At 37.7% G+C, this 17,172-nt stretch overlaps 1 protein-coding gene across 21 annotated transcripts in view; it reads left to right on the top strand.

Annotated features, from left to right (window-relative positions):
• Window positions 1–17,172, top strand: part of cacna1aa (calcium channel, voltage-dependent, P/Q type, alpha 1A subunit, a) — a 111,817-nt gene that overhangs the window by 28,990 nt on the left and 65,655 nt on the right. For all 21 annotated transcript variants that reach the window (XM_059557056.1, XM_059557054.1, XM_059557055.1 and 18 more), the window contains exons 4-13: window positions 6,718–6,809; window positions 9,125–9,277; window positions 9,399–9,586; window positions 12,464–12,567; window positions 13,443–13,558; window positions 13,792–13,848; window positions 14,217–14,291; window positions 15,153–15,359; window positions 16,506–16,618; window positions 16,988–17,100. In XM_059557056.1, the coding sequence (XP_059413039.1) occupies window positions 6,718–6,809; window positions 9,125–9,277; window positions 9,399–9,586; window positions 12,464–12,567; window positions 13,443–13,558; window positions 13,792–13,848; window positions 14,217–14,291; window positions 15,153–15,359; window positions 16,506–16,618; window positions 16,988–17,100 (1,218 nt within the window). The remainder of the gene's footprint in view (window positions 1–6,717; window positions 6,810–9,124; window positions 9,278–9,398; window positions 9,587–12,463; window positions 12,568–13,442; window positions 13,559–13,791; window positions 13,849–14,216; window positions 14,292–15,152; window positions 15,360–16,505; window positions 16,619–16,987; window positions 17,101–17,172) is intronic.

Genomic DNA, 17,172 nt, shown 5'->3' with positions numbered 1-17,172 from the left:
GAGGCTATATCTCCGCAATGTTTAGGCATATTGAGACCAAACTTGGTGTGTGTGTTATAAAAAGCATGACCTGAAACTCGGTAAGCATCTTTGACACCATGCCCTGATGGTACTCAAAAAGTTTGGGCTAATTGACTGAACTTCCTGTCCACCATTTTGAATTATGTTGGAAACTACATTTTCAAACTCCTCCTAGACTTTCAGTCCGATTTTCAATAAATTTGACTCGGATCATCTTCAGACCATACTGGCAAAAATGTATGGATATTGTTGTCGATATAAGAAATGGGTCTTGTTTAGCATGTCAACAAGTTTGCTGGAAAGGTTTTATCTCTGCAAATATTTGACATATTGATACCAAACTTTGTATGTGCCATTATCACCTCACCCTGACCATGCCACATTCATTTGGTAACAGCGCCACCTATTGTTCAAGAGTAATAAGCAATTCATTAACCATTAATTATTACATTTCCAAAAATGCTAATAACTCTTGATTACATTAGTCTATTGTAATGAAACTGGTAGGCAAATATTCCTTGCGTCATGCCGATAACATGGCTACTAATTTGCCATAGTCAGCTGAACTTCCTGTCCGCCATATTTCATTTATGTTGAATCCCTACTTTTTTTAACTTCTCATCAACTGTTGGTTGGATTTTCACCAAAATCAAGTCAGATGATCTTCAGACTGTAATGATGAGAAGTTTTGGATTTCGTGTAGATAAACGAAACAGTTGTTGTACGGCACCCTATTGGTCAAAAGTGATAAGCCAAGAAATCATATTACTAGTGGTTGTATTTATGATTATGATTTTTCAGCCATTTTGACTAAAATAATCTTAAAATAGTTTTAATGTCTCATTCCTGCAGTTGGTCTTAGGCTTGCTTCTGTAGTGCTTGGCCCCATAATTGCTGCTTGCAGCTGTATTTATTATTATTATTATTATTATTATTATTATTATCATTATCATTATAAATAATGATACTAATTCTCAATTATCTATCATTATGTGCATATATGCTAATATAGCAAAGGAAAAAAGGTGTTTAGAAAATGTCTGTGTTAACACCATTGTAATCCTGTGATTACAATGGTGTATTTTTGTAAGGGTACAAGCATAAGTGCGTTTATACCATGTCTTCTCTGTATATACAGTAAATGTGTTTATATGTGTACATACAGAATGATATTCTTCTGTTTGATCTTTCTGAGACTGTGTGTGTGTGTAAATGGGTCAGAGGGTGTGTTGGCTGCAGTAGGGAGGAGAGCTATAGCCCTGTTTGCCTACTGCAGCCATTTTCTTTCCTCACTCCAGTCTTTATTATGTGCACAGTGAACGCTTGAAGTAGGTTGAGTAGTTGTTCTGTTTAAACTGCCTCACAATTTATTTAGAAGAAAAATAAATACATCATGAGCAAGGGTAAAGGAGGAAAGGGAAGCAAGTAGGAGAAACTGAGAATAGAGCGAGAGCAGCTGTTGTGGCTGGTGGAGTGAACTGCAGTGTGATATTGGGTTTGTCTTTCCGTGTTTCCAAGGGTTTAGCGAAGAGAAAGGAAAAAGAGGGAAAAAAGAAGAGAAAGATGCAACTGGAGAAGCAATAGGTTGGAAACAAGCAGTGGCTTGTGTGTGTATATGTGTGAGAGAGGGGGGGGGGGGGTATGGGTGTAGAGCAAGCCAATGAGAGAAGTCTGTGCAGGAGCTGCTGCAGTAACCTGTTTTTCACTACTGCAGATGATCAATCATCCAGCAAAGCCTTGAGACGCAAGAACTCTCTCTCTCTCCTCACATGCTGATATTCTCTCTCTCTTCACAGCTGTTCTCTCTTTGCTGTGGTAGGTATATGGAAGATGTGTCTTTCAATTGAGGAGCACTTTGAAGATGAAATGATACGTCCTCTCTCAACACCTCAGCCCTAGTCCTTTGATATAACACACATTGATAGCCTTTTGTCTTTTTCCACTTTCTCTTTATTTTCTGATAGGATATGCTAAAAACACATCATAATGTGATATAAAACAGCTGCAATGTCAACCACGGTTTTGGAAATACAACATTCACGCACACACAGTATGGTTAAATGATTGAACTGGCAGAATTATTGCAAAAATATCTTCCTGTACATACATTAGCTGAAATGCAGCTATTCCAAAAAAAAAAAAAAACCACACATTTGTAATTCATGAGTGAGGTTGCAATTGACCCTTCGCAATAAGCTTGATTGACAGGCAATTTGACCACTCATAACACTGAATCCGCCATTTTGTCCGAGAAAAAACCAGAGAGGATGGATTAACACGGGTGGACTTAAACTCGAAAAATGGTGTGGCGAAGATGTTTTTCAGTGATTGAAAAAAAATACCTTCTGATGTTCATTCATGTTTATTATTTATTAGACAATTGGTTCACATGCTGCTTGAACTGAGGTGCTACAGTGATCTGTCACGACACATTAAAAAGCAACAAAATGGTATTTAAAAATGACCAAATTTGAAAGCTGAGACTTTGTTTCATACCAGAAGTAACCTGTTCTGTCTTGTCTGCTGGCACGTTGATATATTTTTCACTTCGTGAGAACTTGGAGTGTGACATGAGAGTGGCATGGCTTTCTAAAGTCTGAGCTTTTAAATTTGGTCTTTTTTATTATTCAAACAATAAATACTGTTTTGTAGCTCTTTAATGTGTTGTGACAGATCGCTGTAGAACAGATCGCTGAGCGGCACATTAACCGAGTGTATTTACTTAAAAAACGAAATAAACATGAATGAACATCAGATTGTATTTTATTTAAATCGCGAAAAGATGTTTAAGTCTACCGACATTAATCTACTTTCATGTTTGGTTTGTTTGTCACACAAAATAGTTTTGGCATTGACACCAAAAGGAGCTGACCCCTTTTGTTTGGCAGCTTCCATGACTGAATTGAAATATGCTTCTAAATCATACAGAATAAAGAAGGGGGTGGTGGTGGGGGGGGGGTTGTGCACAGAGAAATAGGCCAAAAAAGACACTGAAAAGCTCCTTCAGGGCAGGAGATTTAAACATGAGAATTATTTAAGGAGCCAGTTGACTGAGTCTGGTTTGGTTTATGCACATGATTTCTGATTTCTGTATGGTCATATAAAATACAGTGGAATGTTTTAGTTGGTATTTCATAGTGATTGTTTCCCCCTTGTACATATAGAGATAATGTATACTGTGTCTGTATTCAAAAAATAATAACTGTGTATTGGACAGACTGTAGAGCATGTATGTTTATAAATCTATCAAACCCCTCCTTTTGCCTTGTTAGCGCAGTGATGCCGAGATTCTATCAATGAGAAATGGCTCTTGTTCCCATGGAAACAGTTATGAATGAGAAGGCCCCAGTAACCGTAGAAACTGTCTTAATGAGGAATTGCCGGTTGCTATGGGGATATGGTGTATTGTTAGGAAGTCTATGGTGAGAGTCATCCTCATCGTCTCTCTAAACAAACAAAAAACCTGAATGTATTTTTGACTTTGCTGCTGGTACACTATCTGTAGAGTATCGCTAACCGAATGGTCATGCTTTGACTAGTAGCAGCACTGACCTACATTTACATCCATTGCTACAAAAAACACTGCAACTTCCCTTTTGTTTTGTTTTTTCCTCATTCCCAGCCATACACACATTGTCCTATGCTCACAGTGTGTGTTTGGGATTGTGGTGAGATGGATTGGCAGGTGCCTCCCAGTTGTCTGCCCCTGTCAGTGCAGTGTAAACACCTGTGAGTTCTCCTATATATCCCATAAACCCAATCTGCCAGGTTCTTTGGGAGCTCAACTGGAGCTCACACATCTACCGTTCACCTTCCTAAACCCCCCAAGCTCAAAACAGCAAGGCATCTCTCTCAGCACATCAAGTCTGTTCAAAAGAGCATTTTATGTAGCTTTACAGTGGGGTTCTTAAATCTAGATTACCTGGGGCCTCTACCTAGTAATTGTAGTAATAATGATAATGAAAATAATAATAATTATTTTATTTTTAGGAATATGCCTTTAGCTGAATTTATTTTGTCATAAAATTAGATTACATTTTTATTTTACTTTATTTGACATCTTGTTTGGCTGTGTCTCCCTCTTCTTGTTTTTTTTTTTTGTATTGTAATTTTTTTTTTTTATGGTCATTAAAAATGTTAAAGGGTTAGTTCACCCAAAAATGAAAATTAGACCATGTTGTACTTACCCTCAAAGCATCCTAGGTGTATATGACTTTCTTCTTTCAGATGAATCCAATCGGTTACATACAGTATAAAAAAAAACCTTGCTCTCTAGCATTTAAATTGGAGTAAGCTGGTGTTTTATCAAACAGTCCAAATGTAATCAAATAAAGTGTACGCATACATAATAAAACGTACAGGGAAGCACGGCGGAGAGACAGCAAAAAAAAAAAAAAAAAAAAAACACAGATCACAAATTAGAAGCACAAAATTAAGATTTGTAAATAAAAAGGTAGCCAAGAGGAGACTTGTTTTCTGAGTCATATACACCTAGGATGCTTTGAGGATAAGTAAACATGGGTTAATTTTCATTTTTGGGTGAACTAACCCTTTAACTGCTTGTATGTTTGTTAATTTTTATACATGATGTTAATGTATAATCCTGTTAATTCTGAGTCAGGATTTAATTTTGTTGTTTTAGAACATGTACACTAACTGCTAGAGCTGTTCTGTTTTGTTTTGACACTTTATGTACCTTTACAGTGGGGGTCTTAAATTTAGATTACCTGGGGGCCTCTAGATAGGCGTTTAGTTTAGTTTAGTTGTTTTAGAACATGTACTCTACTGCTAGGGCTGTTTTTTGTTTTGTTTTGTTTTTATGAATAGGCCCTCGGATGAAATATTTGACATTTAAATTGGATTATAAAGTTTATTTTACTTTATTTTAGGTGTGGGTTGGCTCTGTGTCTGCATCTTCTTTTTGTTGTTGTTGTTGTTGTGTTTTTTTTACAGTCATTAAAACTCGAGCCATTCGGTCATTTTATTTGTGCATGTATGTTTGTTAATTTGTACACACTGGGCTCTATCATAGACCCGGCACAATGCGATGCAAGGCGCAGCGCAAGTGTGTTTGCTAGTTTCAGTCCGGTGCAGTTTGCATGTTCCCGTCCAGCGCCACGTCGTTTAATTAGCAAATATATTTGCGCCCATTTGTGCGCACATGGGCGTGCTGGTCTAAAAAAGAGGTGTGTTCAGGCACATTGCTGGCGCATTGCTATTTTAAGGAGCTGAAAATAGACTGCGCCATAGAACAACTCAAACCTGGTCTAAAGTCTAAAGTCAGTGGCGCAATAATTTTTTGTTATGAAATTACAGGTTTTACCAACAGTATATATAAGGAACATGGCTTAATAAACATAAACTTATGTTATGTAATTAATAATAAGCATAAATCTTAATGACAATATAAGGGTTTGCGTGAAGGTTAGGAACAGGGTTGCGAACCAAAAGCATCATTAGCTCATTATAAAACCATGGAAGTCAATGAAATGTCCCCACCCTCATAGAAACACAAGTGTGTGAGCGTGTTAGAGAATGGGGAGAAAGTGTTGTATAATAAGTCAGGTACAGCTGACAGTGGTGGCTCTCAGGCTGCAGCTCTATAAATAGACAAGGAGAGATGGGAATAAATCAGCCAGTCAGCATCTTCCTCTCACTCTCAAACAGCTCCTCCCCTTTCTCTGTTCCCTCTTCCTCCTCCAACCGCCTTTAGCTCTCTTTCTTCACCTCCTCCCCTTTTGCTCTGTTCATTCTCTCTCTCTCTCTCTCTCTCTCTCTCTCTCTCTCTCCCTCCCTCATTTCTTTCTCATTTCTGTCCATCCCCAGTAATTTACATTAATATTAACTGCATAACCAGTCTTCCTTCAGCCTCTCCTATTTCCTTTTCTTTTATGTGGTTGCTTTTTTTTGCTTTTAGTTTGTTCTATTGAACACAAAGCTGAAGGCAGCAGATTTGTTTAGTTGACACTCATATCAAAGCAGTTTTAGACAGGTTTTAATTGGTCAAGGGTCATTTTCCTGCCCGGTGAAGTCGGTTTAGGTTGTCCGCTGTGTCCAGAAACATTTGGTGTTTAAACTGATATTTTACTGCTGCAACTGTGGGTTCGAGTGTTTGATCAAAATTCATGTGTCACATGTTTCTCTAGCAGCGGTGCTGTATCGATTCAGTTGGATTCACGTCTTTGTTCTTCTCTGCATGTCATCACTGAAGAGAATCAGTTTCCAGTGACTTTCCTGCACAAATAAAGGTCATATGAATACAAAGCAGCAGTATCAACATTTATCTCTATTCTCTGCGCATGGACCTCTGACATTCACTCTGCAGGGGGACGGGCAGTGTGTGTCATCCTCTCTAAAACTATAAGTGCCTACTGCTTATTTTCCTGGGAGTCCATAGTCTTAGATTCACACACTGTTAAGTAAATGTCTGACTAGGGGAAGTGTTAAAACTTTGTGGTCATTGTAGGATTTTCACTTCATCAGTGTTCAGAATGGGCATTAGTTTAGTCTGGATGCAAATAGGTTTACATGAGCTCGGGTTAAGCGCATGTTTAAGTCTGCTTTTGCACATGCTTTTCCCATTTCAAAAAATCTAAAAAGCACTAAAAGCAAATCCTGTATGAGTAGAAGGGCTGCTGTTAACCACAATATCCCAGTTTAAACTTTGTCTGACCTTGTCTTTTCATGTCTCTCCAGAATCCTGTCCACAGTGGGCACAGACCTTGATCTGAGGACGCTGCGTGCTGTTCGAGTGTTGAGACCCCTCAAACTGGTGTCTGGGATTCCCAGTATGTAACATATTGTCATTGTTTACTCATGTACAGTATAATGTACAGGTGTTGGATAAACTAATGTGAATGCTCATTATTAAAAGGGTTCATATAATTTGTGCAAAAAACAACAACAAAAGAAATTATTTGCTTATATTTATCTTTTTATTGTCTATATTATTTAGTTTGTAAATCAGTGTAGTATAAGGTGTATTCATCAGTGTTTAGTACAAGCCATGGTTGAAATGGGTGATTTGTCAGGCTTCCAAAAAGGACAAATCTTGGGAGCCCATTTAGCAGGAGCCTCTGTATTCTTGAGAGCCACATTTTGGGTGTTTTAAGAACAAAATCTTAATTAATGATCATGGCTGCATCAACAAAGCATGGCAGGACTTTATCAGCAAAGAAGAATAGTAGGTGAGAATTGAAATTGGACAAAAGAGACTATTGAATACAAAAGGCCTTATCATATACCCGGCGCAAGGTGTGGTGCAAGTGTTTTTGCTAGTTTCAGGCCAACGCAGTGCTCATTTTCCCATCCTGTGCCACGATGTTTAAAAAGCAAATGCACTTGTGCCCATGTGTGCACCCATGGGCTTGCTGGTAAAAAAAAAAAAAGAGGCCTGTTCAGGCGCATTGTTGGTGCATTGCTATTTTGAGAAACTGAAAATAGACTGCGCCATTGACCAACTCAAACCTGGTTTAAAGTTTGGCACAATATTTTTTATTTCTTATTTAAGTGCATTAGTAATATGCGCCTAGGAGGTGCAAAATGTTACAAATGTGTGTGTTACACACACAGTAATGTGCAGCAGCACACAAACATTTTTTAAATTGAAAATTACATTCCGCCATGTATAAAGCGAACCCACCATGGCGCGAGCGCAACTGGCCTTCAAAGGGGATGGGAGATGAGACTCTGATTGTTTTATTGCACATTATGCACAAAAAAACACCCATTACTCATTAAGAGAATAGAGACAACCCATATAGACCATGTGTCTGGGCACGCAAACCGTTTTCCCGTTGTTAAACTAGCAAAAGTGGATTCGGACACATCTTGAGTGCTCCTGCGCTGATCGTTAAAATAGAGCCATAAGAATGATTGACCCTGTATCTGCAAAAACAATACAGTACATCACACTAGGTTTAAACTCATTAGGGGCTTTCGTACTGGAGGAACCTTTACATCGTTCCTAGAACTATTGGCAGAAGTTCCCATTTTTTGGCATGTTTGCACCACAAGAACTAGGAATGTATTTAGTTCTGGAAACTAATTTAGCCCCTCCTTCAGAGTAGGGACTAGGAACTACTAGTGACGTAAGTGTATGCTGAATGGACAAACAAATGCAAACCCACGCATTTTTTAAAGAGCCGTGTAAAAAGATTTAGTCTACGAACATGGAAAACGTGATAACTATTGAAGAGACATGGCATGTCACATGCCCAATTTGATGAGTTTAACAATGCACCTGCGAATGTCATATAAGAGCTTGGTTAAAAAGAAGGGTTAAAGGGATAATTCACCCAAAAATGCCAAGTACCCCATGATTTACTCACCCTCAAGCCATTCTGGGTATATATGACTTTCTTCTTCCAGATGAATACAATCAAATTCCTGGTTCTTCCAAACTTTATTACGACTTTTGTGGTTGATTACTTGAAGCTCAAAGAAGTGAATAAAGCCATCATAAATCGTATCCCACATGGCTCCAGGGGGTTAATCTCTAGTATGGACGTCCATGAGAGAAAGGCATCCAGCGGATGATGTAACATGTAAGCTTAGCATGAGCTCTAGTGAGAAGATGCTAGTCTCGCAAGAACCAAGTTTTGTTTACAGCAAAGGAAAACTTTTCTCTTTGCTTATTTCAAAATCCTCCAACATTTTCATTTACAAATCCTCATCTTGTACTTGTGGCTGGTGTTTTGTTTTGCTCTCTCCTCTGCACTTCTCACCGGAGCTTACAATAATCTGTGTGGAGTACATTATTTTGCTTTAAAAATTTGACCACAATTAACTGCCATTATAATGCTTGGAACAGCCAGGACATTTTTTAATTTAACTACCTTTTGGGTGAACTAATTGTGTAAGGTTCACCAAATGAAACTATCACATGACCTGAGTAGACTTGAATACAGTGCAGAGTAAGGATTGCTTTTATGATGCTGATGCAGTATATTAGATGCATGATAATTCTCAGTTTACATTCTACCCTTTGTGCCCATTATACCCTCTGCCAAGCTTTGAAATCCAATTTTATGCTGCGAAAACAAACAAACAAACAAAACTAAAACCAACGACAATGAAAAAATGTTTTGTCTCTTTCTTCTAGGCTTGCAGGTTGTGCTTAAATCCATCATGAAGGCTATGATTCCTCTGCTGCAGATCGGTCTGCTGCTCTTCTTTGCCATCCTCATGTTCGCCATCATCGGTCTTGAGTTCTACATGGGCAAATTTCACACCACTTGCTTTGACAACATCACTGGTAGGCCTTTATGTGCTAGTTCTCACTTGTGGATTTCTTCTTTCATGATCTCCAAAGATTGTATATAGCAAGTAGACCAGTTTGATTGTGTATTAAAAAAACACCCTTTTCTTTCTGATAGATGAGATACGAGAGGAGTTTCCATGCGGAAATGACACTAACGCTCGGACCTGTCCTAATGGAACAGTATGTAAAAAGTACTGGATTGGACCCAACTATGGTATTACGCAGTTTGACAACATCCTGTTTGCCGTGCTCACAGTCTTCCAGTGCATCACCATGGAGGGCTGGACTGACCTGTTATACTATGTAAGTCACATTACAAAGTGTCACTAAAGCCATAGAGCTTTCTCATTTCATTTTTTGATTTTTTTACCTAATCTTAAATTGACCCCGAACAATGTTTCTTGAGACACAAGTTCAATTCTTATTGTTTTAAAGTGCTTGTGTGAAACCAAAAATGCATACATGCATACTTACACACTACATACACACCCTACACACTACTGTTCATTTACTTGATCAAAAATACTATAAAATGGTAACCTGTGAAATTGTGAGCAATTTAAATATGAATGTTTTCTGTTTTAATATATTTTAAAATATATTACAGTGATGGTGAAGCTGAATTTTCTGCATCATTACAGAAATCATTCTAATATGTTGATTTGTTGCTCAAGAAGCATTTTTCATTACAATCAAGTTGAAAACACTCGTGCTGCTTAATACTGTGGAAAATGTGATGCAATGTGATTTTAAAAATAGAAAGTTCATATATCGGAGTCAATAAAATGCATTCTTGCTGAATAAAAGTTTTACAGTATTTATATTTAATATATATTTTATAGCAGCACAGCAGTCCTTGTGCAAGAAGTGCAAAAAACACTTTTGTCTCAGATGGGCTTGGAATGGGTGGACCTCACCTTTTAACATGGACATCCTGTATTATTATGGTTTTGATTAATCCACCAAATCCAAAAAAAGGATTACTGATTTCTTTGACTAGCAGATTATCAGAATGTATCCAATCTAAGGGACTGAACAGCCCCACCTAATCCACATCCCTGTACCTTTCAGTCGCAGACATACAGTAAGCAAAATCTCGCCTATAGAGTCAAATACGGTGCAGTGCATTTATAGTCTAATCGCTCGTGGCCAGCCTGTCCACTCTGAACAGACAGCGCTGTTTCCAGTGAGTTCACCCGCCCTCTGCGACGGAAAATAGGGCAGGGAAGTCAATGCTATGTTCACGATTTCCACTAACTAATGATGTTACCTCAGGGGCCAGTTTAATCCCAATGCCACGTCAATCCATCTCACAAATCAACAGCAGGTTTACCTGAAGGATTAAAGGTTTATTGTAGAAAAGATCTTGCCAATGAGAATTAGTCTGAGGATGGTTATTCTGTATGACTAAGGCTTGCAGTTCTGTACAGCCCAATCAGATGTCATCATCTCTTATTTGATCTTACTGTATTTTTATACATGTTTTCTTTTTATTACTCTTGCTTTTTGGCTCGCTGTACCCTCGATTTTTACTTTCCCCAGCTTTTTTCTTCCTCCTGTTTCTCTCCAGTGAACGGGGCTCTATATATAACAGACCCTGCTCAACTGATGTTATTCTTACAGCTGCTGTGAAAGAAACCTATGAAAATTTAATTGCAAAAAAGCTGCAGTACATACTGGGGCTTTCAGAGCTCTCAGACATGCAGAGAGAGTGAAGGAACGGACGAAAAAGAAGTGGGGCAGATCAAGGGAAACAGAAGAAGGGACAGTGAGGAAGACTGTGGAGCATAGCTACAACAAAATGCCATTTATATATTACACATATTGACAAATTACTGTAAACGGAAATAAAATCTCAAGATCTCAGCAGATTCAGCTGGGTTATTTTAAAATATCTTTAAAGGATTAGCTAGTTTACTTTAGATATGAGTTCCGGACAGGGCTGCGATGATAAATCAATGCATTGAGATTCGTGGATGGATTCGATGCAGAATCATTTCTCGATTCATGATGCATCGATTTATTTTCCCAGCACTAGTTCCAAATCCTTATGAACTTTTAGTTGTTGTTTTTTTGAAATGCAAAAGGATATTTAGCGTTGATGCTGATAGCCTAGTGGGCAGTGCGCCATCATTTAACGTTGTTGCATTGCGGTTGTACAGACTTTGAATTCCCGATCTTACCTCCCATCTTCACTTCGCTTCCTGTCAACCCTACACCATCCTATTTTAATAAAGACAAGATGAGGAAAAAAAACTTTAAAAGGAAATATTTAGCACAATGTCCAAGCTGCTTTTTACATTCAATGGAAGTGTAAGATTTTGAGTGAATAGCAATTTTAATTAAGTTTGTTCCTCATAACGCAGCTATCACAAGCTCCAGAACGCTTAAATAATTGTTGAATATAATGCACAAGCCATATGGCCTATTTTTTATTATACTTTAATGGTGTTTTTTGTGTCATTTATGAGTTTGACAATCCTTGTTCCCATCCATTTTCACTTCTAAGAGAGTAGGCTGGAAATTATTCTAAACATATTTTGTGTTCCTTGGGAGAGAGAAAGTCATACAGGTTTTGAACGACATAATATAAGTAAATAATGACACAGTTTTCATTTTTTGGGGGGGTGAACTATTCCTTCAAAACAAAATGTGTCTCGTTGAAATGCCTACATACCAAAAATGTGCAGATATTGTAACACCATCTCCACTTTTCCTAAGCAGCACTTGTGGGCTGTTTCGATCGGGGCTTCTGTAGCCTGGGCTTCTTCCCTAGAGGCAGCCAGTGGAGCAATGCCACACAAGATGGCTGCCCATTAGTTCCTCTCTGCAGTGACAGGGTGCAGCGGTGCTGAGCACCCAGCTGTGTGTACCACAGATGAAGCGGCCCCAGCCAGATGGTTGCCATTCTCAGGTTGCATGTCACATGTTACGTGGTGTCCTCGGATCTGACACCGTTCTGTCATAGATGTTCTCATCCTCGGTTAGTGGGGTCAAATTTCCTGTCACCTTATAAAAATTACCAAATAAAAATGGCAAACATTCTTATGTCTTTATACTTGACACCATTGGAAGTGAGCTGAACAAAACGCAAGACAAACCGTACTCAAAGCTGGAGAGAGAAAAAGTGTTTGGATGTGTGCCTCATGGTACTGACTGGGCTGTTTTATGCTGTTACAGAGCAATGATGCTTCAGGGAGTGCATGGAACTGGATGTACTTCATCCCCCTCATCATCATCGGCTCCTTCTTCATGCTCAATCTTGTGCTGGGTGTGCTGTCAGGGTAAGAAACCTCTCTCAGTGTGAGCTCTGCTCAAATTCTGCTGTTTTTTTTCAGGTCTTCAAAGGTGCATTGTTTGATTTGCTCATGAATTAAAGCGTTCTTGATAGTTTTGGGGGTTTTATGTGAACTATACAGTTTGTTATGATTTTATGATTTAAAAAAATATATTGTTTGTTTGATATATATATATATATATTTTTTTTTAGCAAATGCAGAGGTAGATATCTTGGGTGTACCACCACCACAAATGAAAATTACTTTATATTAAACATTTTAAAGGTACAATAATAGAACTTTTCATTATATTTTTTAATTGTATTATCAGCAGAGCAATATAAATAAAAACAGAGTCAAAAATAGCATCTTGTGCTTCAGTGGGAAAAACAAAAACTGATCTCTTGTACAAATAAGTTAACATCAGTGTCACATTTTAATTTGATTTTATTAGTGAGCTAGTGCAGAATCTGAGATATTTCTTAATCATTTCTTGTTGTAACTTATTTTTAGATTTACATTACATTTTGAATCCCAGATTATTTTTGTGTCGTTTCAGACATTAATACATGTTCATTCATTCATGAAATGTACATAAAATTCCTGAATTTCAGTATTTAATTGGCACACTCTTTATTAAAAAGGCCCAATCAATAAAGAGATCCAAAGCTTAAAATGCTTAGAATTATGCCTCAACATCTTATATACATGTTATAGCGAAGTCCCACACTTGACATGCAGAAAAATAAATAGGTGTAATAGAAATAGTTAGAAGTAGTAGGAATGAATTTTTTTCCCTATCCAAAAATCTCCAAAATAATTAGTATTTATGTGCACTGTGTGTTTTTCCATTCGTTTGCATGCATGTGTATGTGATACAGTGAGTTTGCCAAAGAAAGGGAGCGCGTGGAGAACAGGAGAGAGTTTCTTAAGCTGAAGCGTCAGCAACAGATAGAGAGAGAGCTGAACGGATATCTGGAGTGGATCTGCAAAGCAGGTAAATGCCATAGAAAGAGCCTTTAATTACTCCAAAGGGAAGCTAAAGCCAAGAATTCAGATAGTAGCTTGTCTCTTTTGATACGGATGTCTTTACACTTGTGAGTCAGTATTGGAACGTGCTGATAACGTACAAAATGTTTCAAAATTAGGCTTCTTTTAAGCACTAGAAATTGTCCCCATTTTCATGACTTTTGCAGTGGTTTGATTTGAATCTTTTTTGATTCTGTACAGAGGAAGTGATTTTGGCTGACGAGGACAATGACCCAGATGACCGGATGCCCTTTGACGGTATTTACGTGAACTCCTCTATCCTTCCTTCCTTTTCATCCCCCTCTGCTCCTCTCTTTGCTCCCTCACTGGGACTAGGTGTTGATTTCCCATTGTTAAAGAGGAGAGAGATCAATAGCGTGTTGGCTTTGCTGAGGGGGTGATATTGTATACTTCTGGTCCGTATGCACAGTTAATGTAGTGTTCCTGAGCACATTTACATGGGCCGTCAGTCTGTAGCTTACAGCAGACATGTGATAGACACACTGCACTTCCTAGTTGTCTCATTTAGTTCTTTCTGTTCATCTATTTATCAGTTATGTATTAATATTTAAGGTTGTCAGAATCTGTACGTATATCTGTATGTGACTGTGGTCTGTTAAACACAGGCACGCGAAGGAGGCCTACCATCAAGAAGAGTAAAGCAGACCTGCTGGATGCAGAGGATGGAGATGGAGATATAGGTGCATTTGAGTTTATATATATATCAAATATGTGTGTGACCCTGGACCACAAAACCAATCATAAGTAGTATGTGTATATTTTTAACAATAGCCAACAATACATTGTATGGGTCAAAAAGCATCAGGATATAAACACAATGTTCCATGAAGATATATTGTAAAATTTTTATCGTAAATATATCAAAACTTAATTTCTGATTAGTAATATGCATTGTTAAGGACTTCATTTGGACAACTATAAAGGCAATTTTCTCAAAGTTTAGATTTTTTTGTACCCTCAGATTCCAGAATAACAAATAGTTGTACCTCAGCAAAATATTGTTCTATCCTAACAAACTATACATCGATGGATTCAGCTTTCAGATTATGTATACATCTCAATAAAAATAAAAAACACCCTTTTAAATGGTTTTGTGGTTCAGGGTTACATATATATTTAATATATATAATTTAGTTAAATAACCATCTTGTACCATCTTTTATTTTGTGCCATTTTTTAGCATTGTTCACCTGAATAACACTGCTCCCATGTTAACATCTTTTAAAGGCTACAGAGAGATTGTTCTTGTTATTAGTGAACTTCAATAAGTAAATACTTATCTGCAGCATGCTCCAAAAGATTGATTTGCATATATATATATATATATATATATGTATGTATATTGATTTACAAAATATATTTTTAGAAGAAAATTTTGAGTAAAAAAGCATTTTGATGAATTTACCTGAATTACCCATAATTACCCATAACATATCCATAATTTTCAGATGTCATATCTGATAGAACTTCAGGTTTAATTAAATTTTCTTGTATTTTGTTTCCCTGTCACTCTGCTTAACTGCTTCTTTTCTGACCGTCAGGTTCTCCGTTTGCACGGGGCAGTCTGAAGAGCTCCAAACTGGAGGGCTCTTCCTTCCATAAAAAGGAGCGTCGGCTGCGATTCTTCGTTAGGCACATAGTGAAGACGCAGGCGTTCTACTGGTCTGTGCTGTGTCTGGTGGGACTCAACACTCTGTGTGTGGCTGCTGTGCACTACGACCAGCCTGAAAAGCTCTCCGACTTCCTCTGTAAGTCTTTCCATCTGTCTGTTCTCTCATTACTACAGTTGACCCACACAGAACATGCAGACTTCTCTGTCTTTTTTGTGCATAGTGTGTGGAAATATCTGCAGAAATTTGAAGATTTATTTTCTATGCGGATGTGCTCGAACCTGTGAAGTTTCTTTCATTGAATGTAGATGCATGGAGAGATGATGTTTTAATTTACTTTTTTATTTTCCTGTTTATAGTTTCTTATTTTACTTTCTGAAGATTTTACTCTGTTTCTTTTCTTGTATCTCTGTTTATCCATTAATTGTTATTCATTAAAGCAGACATAACACACTTATGCCAAGTTTCTGCCAATCTTATATGAATCTTGAGTACTTACTGTAGTATTGCATCCTTCATATCTCAGAGGACTCTTTAGTTTTGTCAGATTTGTAAAAAAACAGTCTTAAAAGAATGAAGCTCCTGGAGCTGAAGGGTCACGAGCATGCAAAGCTTTTGAAGTGTTAGCACGTCAAACCAGTGTGTTCATGATTAAGAAATGCATTAAAATAGTATGATAAAACACACCAGTTTTCATTATCATGCAGCAAAATGGAAGGAAGACCCATAGAATTTACAAATGGCTGCGCCCTCTTTTAAGGGGAAGAAAAAGTTGGATACTTACCCTGAAGGAGTGTCTTTGACTCAGAAATTCTTTCTCATACATCCGACTCCTTTTTTGAGACTTTGGTCATGTTTAACACAAGAATCAAAATCTTTAGCAGTGTAAATAAATCAGAATGCATGAAATCGCATTTGACATTCCCTTTGAGTAATACCCTCAATGGTATTACATTTTGAAAACTTAAAATTATCTGAATAGCATTTTCATGATATTAACAGTGGATGTTCAATTAGTTTGACAACCATAAAATTTCCTAATTGTAATATTAAACAGCATATCTGTTATTTGAACAGTATCTTTGTCATTTGAAATCAACATTTTCTTGCTTTTAAAAACTGTGTTCGTGCAGTATTTATTTAAAGTATTTGCCCCCTCCCCCCATATAATACATTTACATTTATGTGTGTTTTCAAATGTGGCTTGCTTTCTTTTCTCTGTATCTTTGACCTTTGTCTCTATCTGTTTCCCTCCCTCTCGCTCTCTCTCTCTCCTCAATCCAGACTTTGCTGAGTTCATCTTCCTGGGGATCTTTATGTCAGAGATGTGTATAAAGATGTATGGGCTGGGGACCAGTCCTTATTTTCACTCCTCCTTCAACTGTTTTGACTGCATTGTGAGTTTCCCCCATCCCTCCGTCTTCTTTTGCTAAATCCAAAAAACAATTGAAGGAAACCAAAACATTATACCAGCCGTTCATGGCTCTTTCAGGTCTTAATGTTGATGTAGTTACTGAAGTTGTTTGTATGTATGTAATTCACTGCACTAAATCAGTTCCTTAACCAGTATTCCAGTGTTTTGGATGTTTTAATAACTGTGTGAAACGGATAAGGGTTAGTGTTTGACGTTGGGTAAGGGGTCTTTGTTTTGTGGCTTGTTGTTATTGGATGAGCTTTAAATGTGTGTTTTATATATGTGTGTGTCTTTGTGTGTGTGTGTGTGTGTGTGTGTGTGTGTGTGTGTGTGTGTGTGTGGTGGGGGACAGGTCATTTGTGGCAGCATTTTCGAGGTGCTCTGGTCTATGATCCAGCCAGGAACCTCGTTTGGGATCAGTGTGTTACGAGCCCTCAGGTTACTGAGGATCTTCAAAGTGACCAAGTGAGTCTCTCACGTCTCGAGTCCCTTGTCTGTTTTTCCGTCCCACTCTTTGTCCCTTCGAGCTGTTTTAAG

The sequence above is a fragment of the Carassius carassius genome, chromosome 1 (assembly GCF_963082965.1).
Source record: "Carassius carassius chromosome 1, fCarCar2.1, whole genome shotgun sequence".
In the NCBI taxonomy this organism is placed as follows: Eukaryota; Metazoa; Chordata; class Actinopteri; order Cypriniformes; family Cyprinidae; genus Carassius; species Carassius carassius.
Note: the sequence above shows the minus strand (reverse complement) of the source record. Positions and strands in the feature narration are given on the sequence as shown.